The 21,538-nt window shown below is 50.8% G+C and overlaps 1 protein-coding gene across 1 annotated transcript; it reads right to left on the reverse strand.

The window, feature by feature from the left end:
* Positions 1-5,478: 5,478 nt before the first annotated feature.
* On the reverse strand, positions 5,479-15,411 carry Cdc37 (cell division cycle 37, HSP90 cochaperone). The gene is made up of 8 exons (XM_047531398.1): positions 15,221-15,411; positions 9,382-9,657; positions 8,872-8,980; positions 8,658-8,773; positions 8,455-8,577; positions 7,709-7,891; positions 7,535-7,606; positions 5,479-6,032 (listed from the first exon to the last, which is right to left on the reverse strand). The coding sequence occupies exons 1-8, from the start codon at positions 15,320-15,322 to the stop codon at positions 5,877-5,879; spliced, it is 1,137 nt and encodes a 378-aa protein (XP_047387354.1). The 5' UTR covers positions 15,323-15,411; the 3' UTR covers positions 5,479-5,876.
* Positions 15,412-21,538: the final 6,127 nt, after the last annotated feature.

Here is a 21,538-nt window from a genome sequence, read left to right on the forward strand (position 1 = left end):
GAAGATTGGATTGCCCAGGCTGCTGGGGGCTCGAGTCCGGATTGTACGGTCATAACCCTGGGGCACAGGCTCGTGGGTTTAATGAGGTTCTCTCCTCAGCGTTGGAGGCTGCAGCCGGCCACCATTCGACGCTCTAAACCCGGACCACGTGACTCCCTATTGCATCCCTTATCATCGCTTCCTTATCTCTGCCGAGGCCAACCCCACCTCGCTGGCAGAGTTCTCTCCCTCAGGAGGAGGGGAAGAAAACAAAAAAAAAAAAAAACGTTTAAGCCGGTTCAGTGGCCTAGACTTGTGATCCTAGTTACTTGGGTGGCTGAGGCTGGAGGATCCTAAGTTCGAGGCCAGCCTGGGCAATTTTGAGAAACCCTGTCTCAAAATAAAAAAAGGCGCCATGGCTCACGTCTTTAATCCCAGCGGCGTGGGAGGCTGAGGCAAGAGGATCGCAAAACCAGCCTCAACATTTAGCGAGGTCCTAAATGCTAGTGAGACTCTGTCTCTAATGAAATACAAAAAAGGGCTGGGGGATGCTGGGGTTGTGGCTCAGTGGTAGAGCGCTCGCCTAGGATGTATGAGGCACTGGTTTGATTCTCAGCACCACATAAAAGTAAATAAATAAAATTAAGGTATTGTGTCCATCTGAAACTAAAAAATTTAAAGCACGGGGGTGCTGGGAATGTGGCTCAGTGGTGAAGTGCCCCTGCGTCAATATCCGGTACCAAAAAATAAATAAATAAAAATAAAAATGGCCTGGGGATACAGCCCAGTGGTAGAGAATTCCTGGGTTCCAGCCCCAGTGGGCACAGGGATATGGGGGATTACTAGTTTTCTACTTGCTGTATAATAAATCACCCCAAAACATTTTTCCTTATAACAATAAAAAATGATTATTTTACAGTCAGGAGCCCAGTAGTGAAGTGGATGGTTTGGCCTGAGGCTGTCCCAGTTCCTTGCCATATGTGGTTCCCCTGGGCAACTTGGAAGTCTGAGGCAGGAGGATCTCAGGCTCAGGAGTTCCAGGCCTGCCTGGGCAACAGCAAGAACTCATCATTCTCTCTGGCTCCCCCACCCTTTTCCTACTGGAAATTGAACCCAGGGCTTGGCACATGCTAGGCAAGCAGTCTTATGACTAAGCTACTTCCTTAGCCCTTTTTGTTATTTTGAGACAGGGTCTCACTAAGTTACCCAGACTGGCCTTCAATTTGCAATCCTCCTGCCTCAGCCTGAGTTGCTGGGATTATAGGTGTACATCACACACCCAGCTTAAATTATATATATATATATTTTTTTAATATTTTATATATATATATATATATATATATATATATATATATATTTTAGTTGTTGATGGATCTTTATTTTGTTTTATTTTTATGTGGTGCTGAGGATTGAACCCAGGGCCTCGCACCTGCTAGGCAAGCACTCTGCCACTGAGTTACAGCCCCAGCCCCAGCTTAAAAAAAATAAAAATAAAAAAAAATAAACCAAGCTCCCAGGCCAAGGAAAAAACCTCATTGCTTTCCATAAACTTCCTGTTTTGAATCAGCAATTCTGTCTCTGTCCCTTCTGCTTGCTATAATTTTCTTCCCAGGCCTTGTTGCAACCTGACATTTCCCTGGAAGAGTACCAGTTCTAATGCCTGTCTTTTTTTCTAGAATGTCAGACCCAAAAGAGAAGGAGGCAGGGAGGGTCTCTCTGCTTCTCTGCTGTGTGCTCAGCACCAGGAATTGTGTCTGGCACCCAGTTGGTACAGATAAAGACAGTGTGGGGATGTGTGTGAATGGCCTGGGAGCCAGGAGGCCCAGGCTGCTACGGAAGGGCTGGCCTTGGCCTTCCGGCCTGAGCTTCCTTTTCTGTCGCCGCCCCTGCCACTAGGGGTTCAGTAGCAGGAAACTGAGGGTGCCAAATTCCTCAACAGTTAATAAAGCGGTGTCCCAGGAGCCTCCTCCAGGTTTTGGACTAGACTACAGATTGTCTGTGGGCTTGGGATCCAGCATCTGCCACTCCAAAAATGACCAACAGGAAATGTCAGATCGAGTGACTAATAATAACAATGAAGGTAATAATCCAGTAATAATAATAAATAATGGCTCACACATTCCCAGTCAGAATAATAGGCCCAGGGCTGCAGCCTTCCCAGGTTCTTTCAAAGCGGGACCAATATCCCCACTTGACAGTGAAGAAAAGGGACCTGGGGTGGGGTGGGGGAACACCACAAAGGCTCATGTACTGCCTGAGGCCTCCTTCCAGAATGTTGATATTAGATCTCGGCAAGGAGCTGGGAGGCTTCAGACCCCACACACGCCCAGAGTTTGCTGGGGTCTGGGGGGGTTCCCCAACAAGGGACTTTCCATGCTAAAATGGGGACATACCTGGGCAAACTGGGACAGTTGGTCACTTTTCAGGAAGAAGTTTGCACTGGGGGATTCCCCTGACCCTGGCTGGTCTGCAGGGAGGGGCCACCCTAGCGCTCTCACCAGACCTGGGAAAAACCAGGGTTGGTGAATTGAAAACAAAATCCCTTTGTGTTCTTTTAAATGTTAGAGTTCAGGAAACACCCCCCTCCCCATAAGAGCAATGAGGTAAGTTTCCAGGAAGTCTTTCCAAGAAGGTTCCTTTCCACATTGGGAAAGGAACTTAGGGTGTGTGGACCTATGTTGTCTAGAAAATTCACATCAGCAACCACAGATACTGGCTTTAAACAGCAGCTACATGCACCAAGGCCGGCACTAGAAGGCCTTAAGTTCAAACCCCAGATACCCCATGTGATCTTGGGCAGTCTCAACCTTGCTGCGCTTCAATTTCCTTCTCTGTAAAATGGGGCTAGGGCTATTCAGAGTCTCACATCAGAGGCATTGAATGAGTGAGTACACATAAGGTGCTAAGAATGGAGCCTAAGGGAAACCCCCCCCCATTGTTGTTGTTTTTTGGGAACCAAGGATTGAACCCAGGGACGCTGAACCCCTGAGCCACATACCCAGTGCTTTTATTTATTTTTATGTTGTTTTACTTTTTAAAACATTTTTTAAGTTGTTGACGGACCTTTATTTATTTATTTATTTATATGTGGTGCTGAGGATCAAACCCAGGGCATCACACATGCCAGGCAACCACTCTACCACTGAGTCACAACCTCAGCCCCTTATTTTTTGTTTTGAGTCAGGGTCTCACTAAGTGACTTAGGGCCTCACAAAGTTGCTGAGGCTGCCTTTGAACTTGTGACAAAGTTCTGAAGATGGATAGTGAGGGTTGGATGGCTGGGGACCACCTTTCTGACCAGAGGGAGCTGAGGAGGGAGGCACATGGATGTCCAATAAAGACTGTACCAGACAGCCTTGAGGGAAAATCTATCCTTGAACTTAATGTAATTGTCATCCATCTGCTGAAATCGGTAACTTGCTTGCTCTGTCCACATTATCAATCTCACATGTACTGATGCCAACCAACTGCCCTGTTCTATCTCCTAGCATTGTACAAATTAATAGGCTGCAATTTGTCCCTTCTCCTGTGGGTCGACACTTATGTGGTTTTCAGTTTGGGAGATTCTGTGGTTCCAAAAAAAACTTGTTTTCTTTTTAGCATTTTTTTTTTTTTTTTTTTTTTTTTTTTTTTTTTTTAAAGCAAGAGAGGAGGAATTTTATTTAAAAGGAAGGTGAAGGAAAGATTCAGAACTCCTGGCCCAGCAGGCCTGGGAGGGGCAAGAGTACCCTCATTTTTATTTTAGAACAACTAATTCATTTCTATGGTTTCAAAATCAAAAAGGCATGAAAGGGTTTTCCGGCAAGACCCCATTCTGCTTGTGGGCCCTTGTTACCCAGCTCGTTACTTAATTCAAAACTTATGAGTTAGGCATGATGGCGCACTCCTGTAACCCCAGGGATTGAGTAGGCTAAGACAGGAGGATCATGAGTTTAAGGCTAACCTGGGTAATTTAGCAACATTTTATCTCAAAATAAAAAATAAGGGTTGGAGAGGTATCTCAATGGTAGAGAGCCCCTGGGTTCAACCCCCAGTATACATACAGAAATAAAACCAAACCAAAAAACCCCTTCCAGTTGTCACCTGCTTCTCTGCTTCCCACTCAGGCACCAAGCACCAGAGAACCACACTCCATTTTGCAGTTCACTGTTTCCCCCTGGTGGTGATTGGCTTGGGCACGACAGCATTTCTGGCATCACTTTCATCCACTGCTCTGGCAGTTTCCTCAGGACCTACTGTGTGCCAGACTCCCTTCTCAGGACGGTGGACATTATAGGTAAAAAGGACTATTTCTGCCCTGGTGGCAACTACAGCACATGAAGGTAGACAAAACAGATCAGCAAAGCAGGGCACATGGTCAGGTGAGAGGCTGGGTAGCAAGGTGTGAAGGTGACTCAGAGGGGGTCAAGGAGTGAGTACTTCTGAAAGGTGGCACCAAGCTGTGATCTCAGGGACAAGCGGCTCCTAGAGAGTGGTGTCTCCTGGAACAGGCAGAGGGCTCCGCTGGGCTGGCAATATCCACGTCCAGGGTTGACTGAGTGGTGTATCATACTAGTCTTCACTCATTTGTAGTGCCGGAGACTGGAGTCAAACTCGGGGCCTTGCCCGTGGTAGGCAAGCACTCTACCACTGAGCTGCACCCAGCCCTGGGTTACTCTAAATCCTTTCCATGGTTGAAATGTTTCATGACCCTTTCAGGGAAGGGTGTTCCAGGAAGGATAATCAAGTGCCACAAACCACATTTTGAGCATCTACATGCCAGATGCCATGTTTGCCCAAAGGATTATCTCACTTGGGATCATGTCACTAACTAGCATTACCCTTGATGACCAAAGGGAGATACTGAGGCTAAGTTATCTAAGGCCACAGAGATAAAGAGAAACTTCAAAAGGCTGGGGCTGTAGTTTGGTGGTAGAGAGCACGGTGAGCACGTGAGGCCCTGGGTTCCATCCTTAGCACAGAAAATATAATAATTCAAGTGCTCAGATCAGCATGGAGGGAGTGGGGATGGAAGGAGTATGAGCAGAGGGACATGAGGGTGGGCACATGGTGCAGAGCCTGCTGAACTGTGAGGGCTTTGGTGTCAGCTCTAAGTGGGGAGCTGCCCTGACTCAAGTTCACAAGTGCCTGGTGCCTGCCTGGGGTGGGGGTGGGGGGTCCTGGAGGTGGTCAGCATAGCTTTTAGGGTTAGATGTGATAAGGACCCAGACCACGGTGGAGATGAGGGCAGGGGTCAGATTCCAGATCAGTTCTGGAGACAAAGCTGCTCTCTCATACGGGGATGGGGAAGGAGTAGCTGAGGAAGCTGCTCCTGAAGGATGGGCAGTGGAAGGGTGCTGGCAGGGATCTAGGACTCCTTTGATGCAGTGGAACAGCATGTGAACGGGTCAAGAATGAGGACTGAAAACAGCTGGAAGGCAAAAGTCTGGGGAGCAAAGGGCTCCGTCAATACTCCACCGAGCTCCCCTCCTGCCCCCAAGAGAATGGCTGTGCCCGCCATGAGCATCTGAAATCCTTTATTGGAAGATCACTGCTGTTTACCAAATAGAAGACTCGACAGACAGACCCACAGTGACCGGCCCCTTCACTGGGGACCCTCTGCCCAATGGAGGGCAGGCCTGGCGACCTCTGCCCCTCCCTGGACCCCTGGGCCTTTGGCATAATGCTGACAGGTTGGAGGGGGGCTGCAGGCAGTGAAGCCCCTTGACTCAAAGCAGAGATTTGGATGAGCACTGGGGAACAGGGCAGTAGATGAGGAACAAGGGGCAGGCCCCCGGGCCTGTGGGGAGCAGCAAGAGTGAGGAAGCCAGGGGCTGGAGAGGTGGTGTCTATATTGTTTTCTGTAAAGGGGAGCATATAGGCCTGTAGGCAGGCAGGTGGGTGGTGCCTGGGGTGGGTCACGCGCTGACATCTTTCTCATCATCTGGCTTGGGGACGGCTTCCAGCAATGGGTCCCCAGGGCCCGCCTCCTCCCCCTCCTTGGCCTCACTGGACTTGGAGTTGGGGACCCAGAGGCCAGAGTCGATGCAACGCTGCATGTGGTACTTTGCATCCTGTGGGGAGAAAGGTGAGCAGGTGAGGCTGGGCTGCCACTGCTTGGTGGCCCAGCTGTCCCCTGCATATCCTCAAAGCTGCTCACCACCTACTCTACTCATCAGAGTTGTCCACCATGAAGGAAATGTCTGCCCTATGCTCTACGCTGTCCTGCACAGTAATCATCAGCAAAATGGGGCTACTGAGCTTTTAAAGAACCTTTATTCTTTTTGTTGTAATTCTGGGAATTAAACCCTAGAGAGACCCATCACTGATCTAAATAACTAGCCCTGTTTGTTTGTTTGTTTGTTTTATTTATTCATTTATTTATTTTTTGGTACTGGGGATTGAACCCAAGGGTGCTCTACCACTGAGCCACATCCCAGCCCCTTTTTGTGTTTTTTTATTTTGAGACAGGGTCTTGCTAAGTTGATTAGGGCCTTGCTAAGTTGCTGACGCTATCCTCAAACTTGCGATCCTCCTGCCTTGGCCTCTGGAGTTGCTGGGATTACAGGTATTCTCACCATGTCCCATGCCTGGCTTCAACTTCAAATTTATATAGTGTAAGTCTAGAACTTAGCAAACTTTTGTGTTTTTCGCAGTGCTGGGGAGGAACCCAAGGCCTCACACATGCTAGGAAATTTCCCTACTTCTGAGCTACATTCCCCAGCCTCAGCGAACTTTCTTGTAAAGGGCTAAAGGGTAAATATTATTGGCTCTGTGAGCCATGTGGTCTCTGTCATCATGATTTAACTCATTACTCCTTAAATCTGTAGTCACAGTGCAAAATTAGTTGTGGACAATATAACAAGTGCAGGTGCTGTATTCCAGTAAAACTTTATTTCATAAAGGCAGGCAATGAGCCTTCCGGTTATAGTGTGCAAACCCTGATCTAGATGCTTATCCCCATAGAGGTTTCTAGAAACCCTGAGCCAGGTCCTGTCACTAGACCCATTTTATATACAAGGAAACCAATGTGGTCAAACAGGAAGCCAGATGGCAGGAATGGTGTCAAATCAAGGCCTACTAAGACTTTGGTTGGGGATGTAGCTCAGTGGTAGAGCCCTTGCCTGGCATGTCTGAGGCCCTGGGTAAAACCTCAGTCGCGCATACATTCCCCAGTCCTTGTCCACTCACTATTCCAGATAATAACTATTACAAGCTCTCATTGTCCAGTTCTTCCCACACACTCAGTCCCTCCCCACATGCATTCTATAAGTTAATACTGAGAAACTGGTTTGAATGAGGAAACTGAGGCAGGATTACAAATGGCCCATAGTGACAGTGATCAGCCATCACAGGAACATGGCTCAAAAGTGCCACGTTCAGTGCTGGATGCTGAGCACACTATAGGTGCTCAATAAACTTAAGTGCACACGTGGCACAGTGACATGACCCCCTCCTTACTTCCAGAAAAGCCCAGGAGGGACACTTTACCAGTCTTCTTCAGAGACTTGGGAGCAGGATTGGGAGGGGACATGTGGCTTGCCCCAAAGAGCCTGAGATGCAGTTGGATACTCACAGTGGGGTCCATCTTGCTGATGGCATCTTGGAGCATCTGCACATCCTTCACATCAAAGCACTTTTGAAGTTCCTGGGGGTGCAGAGGGGCCGGAGTCAGGGCCTGGCTCCCTGAGATCCCACGGGGGCCTGCTCATTGCCTGCCTGCCACCCGCCTGGGGCTAGGGAGCTGCACCTCAGGGAGGGATTCGTAGACCTCAACAGGGTCCAGACCACCAGGGCCCAGCCTCTTCTTGCGCTCCTCTGCCTCATACTCCTTCATGGCCTTCTCGATGCGCAGCTTGGCGCGGCCCCGCACACGCTCCTTGAAGGCCTCCAGCTCGTCGTTGAAGCCCTCCATGTACTGGCGGTCAGCCGTCTGCAGAGAACAGGCAGTGTTCACTGGACATGGACTTGACACCAAGGTGGGTTCTAAACTACATGATGGGCGCCCCAAGGCTTGGGCCTCTCCTCACCTCTCCTACATTTGGCTCCCCTACCTGGGACCCTGTCCACCTATGCCCTCCCCAACCACAGACACATGACATCGTGTCCTCAGTGTCTTCACATTGGGGTTTTACAAGCATCTCAAACTCCACACGGTCACATCCCAGCTCTGGATTTCCCCCCGAGCCTGCCCTGCCCTTCCCAATATCAGTATGGTTAGCTATTTCTCTAGGTGCTCAGATCAAAAACCCTGCACGCATCCTCGCCCCCCGTTATCAGGATGCTCAGTGCCTCCTTTGGCTCCATGCTCAAAACGTGGCTGCCACTGGACCACCTCTCACCCACCTTCCACAGACCCAAGCTCTCCTGCTCTCCTGACACACGATCTGACCACAGGGACTTGAATCTGAGTGCACACTATCTGCCCCCCCAGAGGACTGTGGGATGGTTCCTTGCAGAGGGGCCTCTGATCACGCAGCTGCTCAGGGTCCATACCTTAATCTTCGTGAAGAACTGTCTGAAGCAGGCACGGGGGTCCACCTTCAGACCCTTGGCTAGCTCCAGGATGAACTGCATGACAATGGTCTGATGGGCCACCTGCTCCATGAGTGCACATTTCTGCCAGGGAAGAGGCATGGCGTCACCAAGTGGCCGTTGCAGGAAGACCCTTCCCCAGTCTATAGCCAGGCTCCACTCACCTCTTCCACTTCTAGGTCAATGCACCAGATAACCAAGTAGTTGGCTGTTTCCTCACATACCAAGTGGACATTGTCTGACAGGTACTTCTGGCTGTCATCCCAGCGGCGGAGCATGCCTGTCAAAAGCATTGGCAAGGTGCTGAAAAGGATCTGGAGGCAAAGGGCCAGCCTCTACCTGGCCTTGCCTCCCACGTGCCACCCCAGCCCAACTCACCAAAGTGCTTGATCTGTTTCTCATACTTCTCCACAAAGGTTTTGTGTTTCTGCTCCCTCACTTCCTCCGAATCCTCCTCTGCCTTCTCAGGCTTGGTATTGACCATGCTCTGTGACAGGGCGAGAGGGGAAGTGGGCTGGGGCAAGGCTGCGGAGCGCCTGGAGCGCGGGGGCCGCGGCCGCAGTGCCCATCCCATCAACGGCGGAGGTGGCCTCAGAGCCATGTGCATCAAGGTGGCAGGAGCATGGGCGTGGGCCTTCGGGCAGATCTGAGGGGACCGGTGGGGTGCTTCATTCACCCAGTCCCCCAAACTGTCCCCCCAACATCTGAATTTGTGTGTGTGTGTGTGTGTGTGTGTGTGTGTGTGTGTGTGTTGCTGGGGACTCAGCGCAGGTCCTCACATTACTGCTCTACCGTGGAGCCACACCCAACCCCTTCCCCACCCTCCGATGTGGTCTGTGCAGTCCCCACACCCCACGTGGCCCTGACTGCCCCCCAGCACCCACACACCTTGCTGAAACCGTCTTTGCTGAGTGTGTCCACGTTCCAGGGCATGCTCTTTTCCTTCTTGCGCATCTCCTCCAGCTTCTGCTCCCAGCTCCGCTCCTCCTTGCGCAGTTGCTGTGCCTCAGCCTGCAGTCGCTCCAGCTCCACCTGGCCACCTTCGGCCACCTCCAGCTCCTTCAGCTTCCGTTGGCACTCAGCCACCTTGCGCTTGCACTCGCGGCAACCCCTGTCCAGCTCCTCCTTCTCCTTCTGGAACTGCTCCATGCGCTCCACCCGGGCCTGCAGGCAGGGACAATCAGTGAGCAGCCTGTCTCCGGGAACAGTCTGTGCCTTGACCCTGGCCTCATTGCAGCCTGGAACTTGTACTAGAGGTAGTCCCAGAAAATAACAGGCAGCAAACTTAGTGCCCTGCTACCCAGTTTCCACCCTCAGTCCCCCGGGCACTGGGGCACACCTGAGTCAGGTCAGGTACCTCCTCTGCTCAGAGTCCTCGCGGCTCCCACCTCCCTCAGAGCAAAGCCCAAGTCTTCACTGAAGCCCCCAGGACTCTGCATAATATGCCCTGTCACCTCCTCCCTCTAGTCACAGTGGCTGCCTCTCTTTTCCTTGAGCTCATTTCTCTTGAACCTCAGGGACCGTGCACTAGCTGGTCCACTCCCTAGAATGCTCATCCCCAGAGCCCCCTGCAGCTCGCTCCCTCATATCCTCACCATCTAGGCTGCATGTTGTTAGTAGACTTTTCCCGTTTCACTTTCAGTTACACTGAAGGTGGCAGCCTTCAGGCATTCTTGCCCTGCTTTGTCTTCCTCCTCAGGACTGGCCACTGGATATCTTGTGACAACTATTTGTGACATTTTGGGTGCTGTCCCCCTCCAAGGATATTAGCTTCATGAAGGTGAGGATTTGCTCACTGCAGAATCTCCAGGGCCAGATTGGGATTAGCACATGGTAGGGTTCCAGGAAAGGGTGGTCTGGTCAGGTAGATAAAGTAACGAGATGACAACCCACCCGCCGGCTCTCAGACTCTGCCTCTGAACTGGACCTGTCCTCAGCCACACGGGGCTCCCTGCCCTGCCAACAGTCCTCTTGGGCTACCTCTGCCTGGTGTCCTGCAGCCACCTCCAACTCCATGCTCAAAACAAACTCAGGCCCTTACTCCCCCAAACCAGGTCCTCTGCTGCGCCCTTGCTCCGTGCAGGCCCTGCCATCCTGCCACACGGGTTTCACTCTGACATTTACCCGCTTCCCTGTGCTCCAGCTTGGCACTGGGTTTACTGTTCAGGCCCCCTTGGCTGTCTCTAGGCCAGCGTGTCTTTCTGATCCCAGTGCTGTGTCCACTCTCAATCCTGGCCATCTCCCCTCTTGCTCAGACCACTATCCAGACCACCCTCAGATCTCTCGGCCTTCTCTACTCTACCCTCGCCTGGCTCCAGTGCTCCCAGCAGTGCCTTCTCTAGCCAGAGCTACTGACTGAGCTCATAAAATGTCCCTTTCCAAGTCAGGCGTGGAGCCTGCCAGGAGGGCCTTGGAAACCCATCCATCTGATGCAGCCCTCACCATCCCTCATCTTGGAGGGTCTGTGTTCAGATGGGCCTCCTGCCCCCTTGCTGGACCCCACCCAAAAGCCTGTTTGTGACCATCAGATGATATGAAGAGGTGCTAGACCTGGGGTCATACCCCACAGCTACTGTGGACCAGCTGCTTATCCCTGGGCATCCCCTAGCCTCTGGGGACCTGTTTCCTCAAGTGTCAATGCAGACAACAGCTCACCTCATGAGGTTGTAAAGATCTTCAACTTATGATGGGGGTCATATCCTAATAAACCCATCATAAGCTGAAAACATCAGTAAGTCAAAAAATGCATATAATAGCCAGGCGTGGTAGCACATGCCAGTAATCCCAGCAACTCAGGGGGCTGAGGCAGGAGGATCTCAAATTTGAGGGCAGCCTCAACAACTTAGACCCTGTCTCAAAACAGAAAATAAAAAGGGTTGGGGATGTGGTTCAGTAGTAGAGCACCCCAAGGTTCAATCCCCGGTACCAAAAAAAAAAGCAACAACTCACTCCAGAACATCCTAGCTTAGCCTAAGTGACCCTGAACATACCTGAGCCTACAGTTAGGCAAAATCATCTAATACAAAATTATTTTATATAACAAAGCATGACTATCTCATGTTTTTTATTTATTTGTTGGGGATGGGGTCTTGTTATGTTGCCCAAGTTGGCCCTGAACCCTTGGGCCCAAGCAATCCTCCTGCCTCAGCCTCCGGAGTGGCTGGGACTATAGGCATGCACCACTGCTCTGGCTCTCTCGTAACTTGTTGATACTACACTGAAAATAAAAATAGAACAGTTGCACAGGAATACTTTCACACCACTGGGGGGAAAAACAAAGTGAAACCATAGAAGTTAGGGACTGTCTGTACCAGCAGGAGCAAAAAAGATGATTAAAGTTAAAAGTCTAGAGCTGTGAACTGGGTATGGTGGCACACAGCTGTAATCCCAGCTACTCAGGAGGATCACAAGTTCATGGCCAGCTTCAGTAACTTAGTGAAACCCTGTCTCAAAGTAAAATAAAAAGGGCCAGCGTGAGGCTCAGTGGTACAGGGCCCCTGGGTTCAATCTCCAGCACCGGGGACAGGGGAAGAAAAAAAGAAAAAGTCCAGGGCTGTGCTGGATGCTCAGCAAGCACCACTTCCAAGTTGGCTACTATCACAACCAACTGTCCAAGCGGACAAGTTTTCTCTCTGAGGGCTGTTTTGGGACTTAAACAAGGAAATGTGTCTCAAGTGTTTAACTGGCTTTCTAGCCCAGAGGAAATGCTGGCTGACTGGGAGTAATCACTACCCAAGCATCACGGTACCTAGCTCGGCGATGTACTAGTAATTTGGCTAAGTCCCTTAAACTTCTGATCTTGGTTTTCTGCTCTGTGAAATGGGACCTCACGGGGTTGCTATGGAGACCCACTGAAAAAACTGCACCGAAAACTTCCAACACAGCACTCCATGTCCCACTGTTATCATCACTGTCCTTGTCATAGCCACTGGACAGGTCTACTGATTCACTTCTATGCCTTACTGAGGCAGTGTGCCCAGGCAGCGCAAGGCCAGACACACTGCAGGGGAGAAGAGAACAGGGACACCCAGAGCCTATTCTAATGCCCATGGAGACTAACAGCCAAGTCTGAGTCTCACTTTCTGCGTAGGACTCCCACTGCCTGGATAGGTAACAGAAAGCAGTCCTGGCCTCCATTTCCCCACAATGGGTCTGTCACCCTGGGGCCCTCCTGATGCTCTAAAGGCAAGGGGTTCTCTGGGGTTGGCACCATGCTGGCCCTGGGCAGCAGTAGGAACTGACCACCCTACTGGCTTCTGCTGGGCTGCACCACTCTCCCTAGCGTCCTCTGAGCAGCTGCCAGGGAGGCCAAAGCTAAAAAAGGCTTCCTGGAGCTGGTGGGGCGGCAGCCTGCCCGCCTGAGCTTTACACCTCCCATCTGGGAAGGGCCAAGGCAGGCTGGGCAGGATAGAAACCCTGGGAGCAAGAAGGTTCCACAGGTGTCACTGTCCTGCCTTAGAGAAGAAAACTGAGGCTCACAGCATGTCAATGGAAGAAGCCAGAAGAAGCCACAAATGGCAGCTATCTCTGGGCAAGGAAGTTGGGGAGATGGAGCTGGGAAGAGACTCATTTATTCCCTCTCAAACCTTTGGAATTTTTTTTTTTTTTTTTAACCATGAGCAAGAATTACCTAAATAATGATGACAATAGGAGCTAATGCCCCAAGAGCATTGCAGACATTAAATAAATACAGTAACCCTTTCAACAACCCTAAAGGGTGAATGAATCCTATTTACAGCCTCAGCTGGGGAAACTTAAGCACAAAGAGGTAAAGCAAATCACTGGAAGTCACACAACATGCCAATACAAAAGGAGCCAGAATTTGAACCCAGTCAGGACTGTGCTTGTAAACAAAACACTGCCGTGCTACCTTTTTATGAAGCTCCACTCCCTCTCCAGAATACATATTCCTCCCAGGCCCTGGTTCACATTTTCTTCAGAACTAGTCTCATTTCATTCTTAAAAGGGTCTCAGAGAAGCAGTGGGGCCATATTAGTCCAGTTTCACAAAGGTTCTGAAAACTTCTGTGTCACTCCATTGAAGCAAGAAAGGGCAGGGCTGGGATTAGAACCCAAGCCTGCCTGTCCCTGAACCTGCACTGGAGACACTGAGGTCCTCTGCTTCCCTCACTCTCTACTATAGCCACTGCTGCAGGACAGGAAACGGTTCTGTGCCAGAAGAGGGGAGGCCTCCCACCCAGCAGGACCAAACTGTTCTCTATGCAGTAGTAAAATTAACCTCTTTATGTGACAGAAATAGGTGTTCCCAAGAATAGTCTTTAGAGCTTTGCGGAGGTCTTAAATATTTCATAATAAAATGTTACACACTGCAAGAAATAGAAGTGCTAGAACTTTCTTCCCACACTCCAGGGACTTGCCCAGCAGGTACTATATCTAGGAGGCTGCAGCTTTAAGGAACAAGTCTGGAGGTAAGACTGGGGCTCAGATGTAGAGACTAATAACATATCCCAAGGGCTTTCTAGGAGTTTCTGGATAAATTCCTGGGAATTTCCATAAAAGAATGTGGGTGAGAAATTCCTAACTGGAGGTTCCTGAGAGGTATACACTTACAATTTGAGGGATAATGGGAACAGGTATGTGGGTGCTCTGATTTGGGGGAACAGGAAGTTAGACCATTAGGTTTTAGAGTACTCTACTGGCCTGAGCACTGCTGGGCAGAAGAGGGGTGGGTAGTACACAGATCATCCGAACTCCTGGATCTAAGGTATGGGCTGGACGGCAAGGAGTTGTTGATAGGTAGATAAAAGGGTCAGTGACTATGGAATCGAATCCAGAGGGTCACTAGGTAGAGCACAGACAATCCAGATGCTAGAATGCAGCCCATCAGGCTGGGAGAAAAGGAAGGCAGGGCAGTTTGGGGTCCGGGACTTGGGTTGTGTGAATTTCTGATGCTGGAGAAAGTTAATACAGGAAGTCATAGTCTTGGGAGATGGGCACTGATGGGCTCTGCAACACTACACGAAGGGGCATGGCTGGGCCGGAAGCTAAGTGGGCGGGATTTCCTGGTATAATGGAAAACGGGGTCTACAGGAGGTGAGGCCAAAGGAGAGCGGCTGGAATTGGACTCGCCATCAGGGTGGAGCTGCAAATTGAATCTGGAGGGGAACCGGGATCCAAAACTTAAGTCCTAGGTGGGACTGAGGACCCTTATGGGGCAGAGTCTACACTCTAAGAAGGGGTTCCTGAATCTTAAAGTTGGATGGAGTTCCTTGTTCAGTTTAAAAAAGGAGTGGGGTGTCTGGATCTGAACTGGAATCCCTGGCCAAGACTCAAGGAGACTCAGGACAGAATCAAATGATTGAGGGTCTGGACTCGAGGAATTGGGGGGAGGTCGAAGGGAGAACCCAAATCAGAAATAGGTACATGAATAGGTTCAGGGATCATCTTAGCGGAATTCCGGATCCAGACTGAGGTAAACTTCTGGGTGTAAACGAAAGGTCCCACACTGGATTAAGGGGACTCCCTAGGTTCGGCTTGGGAGACTAGATTATGATAAAGCCCTAAAGGTCAATATGAAGTCTCACGCAGAAAGCAGAGGGGGGGGGTCCAATGATACTGAGGTACCAGTTGAATCAAAGATCCTGAAAGTCTGGACTGTGGGGCAGGAATCCCAAGTGTCAACAGCGGGGTCCCTGGGCAGTATTAGGGGCTCAGAACTCTGGAGCAGGGTCCCGGGAGGGGGGAAAGGAGATAGGCGCGCAGGCTACCTGGTGCCGCCAGCGGAAGAGGCTGGCCGTGTCGATGTTGGGGTGCGTCTCGTCCTCATCGTCAGACACTTCAATGTGGTCCCACACGCTGTAGTCCACCATCTTGCCTCGGCGGCCCAGCCCGCTCTGGCTCTGGTAGCAGAGACGGCGGCAGTGCTGGAGATTTGGGCCGCGGAGCCCCGCCCCTTCCGCTTCCGTCCGGGAGCACAGCCCCCCACCAACGCTTGACGTCACATCCTTAGTAACCGCCGCAGCGACACTGGCAACCAGGCCCGCCTTAAAGGGCCCCGCGCACGTGTCCCGGAGCAACTAGAGTTCCCGCCGAGGCCCCGCCTCATCGGGCTCTGGGACTCGGCTAGGCATTTCTTGGGGACATACGGATAGTAACCCCAACCACGAGCCCTCCTCATCTCCCGCCGCCTTGCGGTGGACATTCGCGGCAACCGCGGGGGTGTGGGGTGAATTGAGATTGAGGAAGAGGATTGTCTCCTTAGCCACGCCGCAGTGACATCAGCCCGGGCCCACCCCCCCGGGTGGCTAGAACACCCACCCCTGCCCCTGGTGAAACAGGACTTAACCCTGCTCTGGGAAGGGGTAACTGATCTGATGGAACTTTTCCAGTCTGAAGGTGACATCATCCTGTCCTGGGAAGGTTTAAGTGTGGAGTGTTATGGTTCTGTCCCCGGGAGGGATCAGAGGTGGGGGGGGTGATTGTAGCCCTGCATTGGGAACTGGTGTTTCCCATGTTCAGACCACAACCTTCTGCCTCGCCTCCATCTCCTGCCACTCAGGTGATAACTTGAGCACACGTACCGCCTTCAGAATCCGCCAGACCGCCTAACGGGTCTCCTGCGCCTGTCCGTGGCGTCTCCCCGAACCGCCGCTGAGTGTCGCTAATGTCTACCTAGCTACCTGGACTCCTGGCCCCGCGCCCAGTCCGAGATCGCGGAGGCTCAGAGGGGGGTTTTCCTTGTTGTCGCAGTCTCTGGCTGCTCATAATCCCTCCCTGTTCATCTGGGGCCCGCAACCTCAGCAGAAGCCATTACTCTGAACTTGGGGGACCTCGGCTACACACTTTTATACATTCCAACCCACGCTTTGATAACGGGATAAAAAACCATGTTGCAGCCTAGGGCCAGGATTATCTCAGATTAAAGGGTGTCTGCGGGGTGCAGATGGATGGCAGGAGCTCCAGTCACCTGGGTGAAGGGTGCCTCTTCCCAGCCTTGCCCGGAGCTGGTGTTGGGGCAACTCTGGAGGGAAAGGAGTAAAGAGCTCCAGATTGGGCCGGGTAGGAAGGAAGGGGGGATTCCCCGACTCAGGGAGGGGGAGGGGCCATCGGGACAAAAGCGCCCTCCCACTGCCGCCCCTCCCCCTCGCGCTCCATTCAAACCCGCGAGTGGGCGGGCGGGGGAGTCCCCCTCTCTTTCCCCTCCCTCTGCAGCCGGGGCTGTCCAGCCCCAGCGGCCGTCACGGCCCGGGCACGCGCGCGCACGAGCCTACACCCGGCGGGTCTCACAATCGCGCACACACATTCACACACACTCACACACCAGCAAACAAAGGGTCTGGACACCCCTGTCCCCTCCCGCCCCCCAAAGCTGGAGAGGGCGGGGCATCCCCTCCCCAGACCCCCTACAAGGTAAGCTTTGGGTGGCGAGCTGCGGTGGGTAGGGGAGCCCGCGCACAGGAGGGAGGGAATCTAGATGGTGGGGCTTCCCTGGCTCCCCAGGAAAGCCGGACCCCCCACGGTACAATCTTTGAGGGCTTCGGCCCACAGCTGGGATGAGGGTGTGTGGGGAGGACCCCGGATGCTGGGAATTCCCGGGTAGGCGCGCTGGCGGTGTGTGTGTGTGGGGGGGTCTCCAACCAGCTTCGTAGACTAGCTGCTTGGTCCCATAGAAATGGGATTCCAGGAGCCCCAGCTCCCGTAACTGGGGACAGGAAAGCGGAAGCTTCCCACACCACCAGCAAGCGTTTCCTAATCTGCCGCCAGCACTGCATCTCCAGCCCCGGAAGACGGAGAAATAGAGACCCCCGAGTTACTTTGCACTATTCTTCTCTCCCATTCCCAGCAAACCTCGCCCCCCGCAGTGCATCCCTGTTGTGTCTCTTGCTCTTGTGGGTAGCGGCTAGGGAGAATTGGGAATGCTTTTAGGGGCTACCCTTGCTTCTACTGGTACATCCCACAGCCATACATCACGTAGCTGCGATGGGACCCCGCAAGCCGCTTTGCCTTCGTGAGCCTCAATTTCCCCATCTGCTAAGTGGATAATGACACTCTGAGGATTCCACGAGGTCCTGCATGCCGAGTGAGCTGTGTTTGCTCCATCATTTATTTCTTGGCTCATTTCATGCCTGTTTCCCAAATACCTATGTATGCCTGGCACTGTGGTTAGACCATAGGGCTGCAGCAACCAATGAAACCAGCAGGGTCCCTGCTCCTGGCTGAGGAAGGAGCAAGATCAGTGTATAAACAAAATAACCCTGATGATTTCAGCTGTGAAAACTAAAATTCTGTTGCCAGGCAGAGTGACTGGAGGGAGGGCACTCAAGATAAAATGAAATATTTCTGATACATATCTTGCTTTCTTCCTTCACTTTGAGCTCCATGAAGGCAGGATCAAGTCTAGAACAGTGCTGGGCACGTAGTAGGTGCTCAGTAAATGCGGTTCGAGCTAGAGAGGGGATTAGATTCAGAATAGATCCAGAGAATTTGAGATCCTAGAGGAGGCTTATCATAAATCAGTCTAGTCCCCCTCCCATTTTACATAGGGGTTGAGTGATTCCTGAAATGTCATCAAGAGGAAGGCTGAAGGAGTGTTCCCAAATAGCTAAAGGAATGAACCCTGTGGAGATCAGAATTGAGCACAAGGTCTTCAAGGCACTCCTAATGCTGTGCCCACCCCACATAAGATTCAGACACTGTCCTGCATCCATCAGTGACTACTCTAGGCAGGGGCTGAGGACAGTGGTGAGCAACTTTCCCCCCACACATACACACTACCCATGGAGCTGATAGAGGAGGAAACAGAAAAAATAAGCAAACAAATTAATATATAAAAACAATTGTGATTAAGGGGCGGAGCCCAGTGGTAAATCCTATGCTTAGCAAGTGCTAGGCCCTGGTTCAATTGTGATTAAGACTCTGATGACAATAAAGGACTGGTGCCAGGAGGGAAAAATGGGCAGATCTGCTTCAGGTTGGATGTTCAGGAAGACCTGTTGGAGGAACTGAATTTCTATTCAAACACAGACACTCAAATCCAGACAAATGTAATCACAGTACATGAAGCTGAGCTCTGTCTGTAGAGCCTGGGAACCTTGGCTATTGAGTAGCAGAGCAGAGATTTGAACTCAAGTGGGTTTTTTTGTTTGTTTTGTTTTGTTTTGTTTTTTTAGCTGGGCCAGGGATGGAACCATATGCTGGGCAAGGGCTCTACCACTGAGCTACATCCTCAGTGCAGAAGCAGCATTTTATTTTCCTTAGGTACTGGGGGTTGAAGCCAGGGGTGTTTTACCACCAACCTATCTCCCCAGACCTTTTTAAATTTTTATTTTGAGAGAGGATCTTACTGAGTTGCCGAGGCTCGCCAAGAAATTGCAATCTTCTTGCCTTAGTCTCCCCAGGCGTTGGGATATTAGGCATCTACCACTGCACCCAGCTTTAGAACCTGCATGGTTTTTGTTTGTTTATTTGTTTTACCGAAGGGCACTTTAGCACTGCGATATAATCTCAGCCCTTTTTATTTTTTAAAATTTTGAGACAATGTCTTGCTAAGTTGCTTAGGGCCTTGCTAAATTGCCAAGGCCAGCCTTGAACTTGATGTCCTCCTGCCTCAGCCTCTGGAGCCAGGGGGATTACAGGTGTATGTCAAGATGCTTGACTTTGGTACTGGAGATCGAATCCAGGGGTACTTAGCCACTGAGCCACATCCCCAGCCCTTTTTATATTTTATCTAGAGGCAGGGTCTCGCTAAGTTGCTTAGGGCCTCCCTGAGTTGCCGAGATGAGCTTTGAACTCACGATCCTCCTGCCCCAGCTTCCTGAGGAGCCACTGGGATTACAGTATAACCTTCATTTTTAACCACTGTGAATACTGCTTCCAGCTGCATCCAGTTGCAGAGTCACACAGAGGCACATCCAAGCACATGCCCACATATGCTGATGTGGCGCTGCTGTCATTTTCTCCAGCTATGATCTGATCTCAACTATGTAACATTTAGACTCATAGAAAAGCCTGCCTGTCCAATTACACATGCACTGATGTGTGTGCACCCATGTCTGAAGCCCTGGGGAATGCTTCCCAGGCCTGCTTTAGATCTGGGCATGGAGCTCATGTAGTTGCAAATGCCACAGTGTGAACAAGGGCTACTGGCTGAGCTGGTGGCTGACGACACTGAAGGGCTGGTTGGGTGGGGGAAGAAGCCTCACTCAGCCTGAGCCTGGTGCCAGCTGCCCAGAGAGGCCTGCTCTGCCATCTGGACCCCCTCCCCAGCCATCCTGCTGTCCAGAGGAGAGGGCAGGCTTAGAGGAACCCCTCCACCCAGTTCCTGAGTCTCTCCCTCCCTCCCGTGGGTTTCTGCAGGCTGATTTCTGTAGAATTGCTTTTTTTCTGGACAGTGTTAGGATGCGCGTCTCTGCCGTTCCCCTGGCCTAGGGGGCTTTACTGATGTCAATCCCTTCATTCTTTTCTTCATCCCATAAATCCTTGAATACCTACCATGGACTGTACAAGGGACTTGGGATATAGCCAGGATCCCCTACAGGATTTACAGGACCCAGAACAAATGCAAATACGAGCCCCTGTTCAAAATCGTCTTGCAAAAGAGTTGCAAGACAACAATTGCAGTGCTCTGAACCTAAGCATGGGGACATGTGTGACTTTACAGTTTGTATGTCCATGGACACAGTCTAGAACAAGGTAGAAAACCCCCTACTCTTGTAGAGCTGATGGGTGGGGGACAGATAAATATATATATGGGATGATAAAAGTTGAGAGGGCTGGACATGGTGGTGCACACCTATAATCCCTGCTACTTGGGAGGCTGAGGCAGGAGGATCACAAGTTCAAAATCAGCAAGGCCCTAAGCCTCTTAGGGAGGCCCTGTCTCAAAAAATAAAAAGGGGGGCTGGGGAGATAGCTCAGTCGGTAGAGTGCTTGCCTTGTAAGCACAAGGCCCTGGGTTCGATCCCCAGCACCCAAAAAAAAAAAAAAAAAAACCAAAAAATAAAAATAAAAAGGGCTGGGGATGTAACTCAGGTTAAAACAACCCTGGGTTTGATCCCTTATACCAAAATAATAAATAAAAATAAAAAATAAAAGTCAAGAGGAAGGCTGGGTGTGGTGACCCATGCCTGTAATTCATGTGAGTTGGGAGGCTGAGGCAGGAGGATCACAAGTTCAAAATCAGCCTCAGCAAAAGTAAGGCACTAAGCAACTCAGTGAGACCCTGCCTCTAAAATAAAATACAAAATAGGGCTGGGGATGTGGCTCAGTGGTCGAGTACCCCTGAGTTCAATCCCTGGTACCTGCCCCCCAAAAAAAAGTTGAGAGGAAGGATAAAGCTGAGAATGGGGCAGAAGGTTATAGAGTGAGGGAAGGCATCAGTGTCAGGGAAGGAGAGACCCCCAAAAGAGGTAAAGAAGTCAAGTAAATTAATTCATCCAACAGACATTGTTTGAGGATCTATTGTGTACTCATAGTACACAGTACTGTTCCCTACTAGGTGCTCTGGGGTCCCAGCAGGGAACAAAACTGTCCAACATCCCTATCCCATCAAAGCATACCAGTAACTGGGGCTAGAAATGTAGCTCAGTGGTAGAACACTTGCCCAGCATGCATGAGTCCCTAGGTTTACTCCTTGGTACTGGAAAAAAAAAATGAAAAAGAAAAGAAGCAATAACTAATAATCTAATAAGTGAATTATGTGACTTGTTAGAATATTATAAATCTAAAGTAAACAGATGAAACAAAAGCAGCATCAAGAGGATCAAGGGAGTTGGAAGAGAACAAGATATCTGAAACCTGTTTTCGGGGTAGAAGAACGGGCATTTGCAAAGGCCCTGAGATCTGAATATGTTTTAAGTGTGAGGAACATCAAGGAAGCTGGAGGGGACGGGCAAGGATGGGAGGAGGTGAGGTCTCTGTACCTCACAATGATCCCAGCAGTTAGGTCTAAATAGTATCCCTGTTTTACAGAGGATGAAATGGGCCCAGAGAGGCTGGTGACTTTCCCAAGGTTATACAACCAGGAAATGGCAGAGGCAGATTTGATTGCAAGTCTGTAAGCATAATTCTGGAAACTGGGCATTTTA

The sequence above is a fragment of the Sciurus carolinensis genome, chromosome 17, assembly GCF_902686445.1.
Source record: "Sciurus carolinensis chromosome 17, mSciCar1.2, whole genome shotgun sequence".
NCBI classification, from domain to species: Eukaryota; Metazoa; Chordata; class Mammalia; order Rodentia; family Sciuridae; genus Sciurus; species Sciurus carolinensis.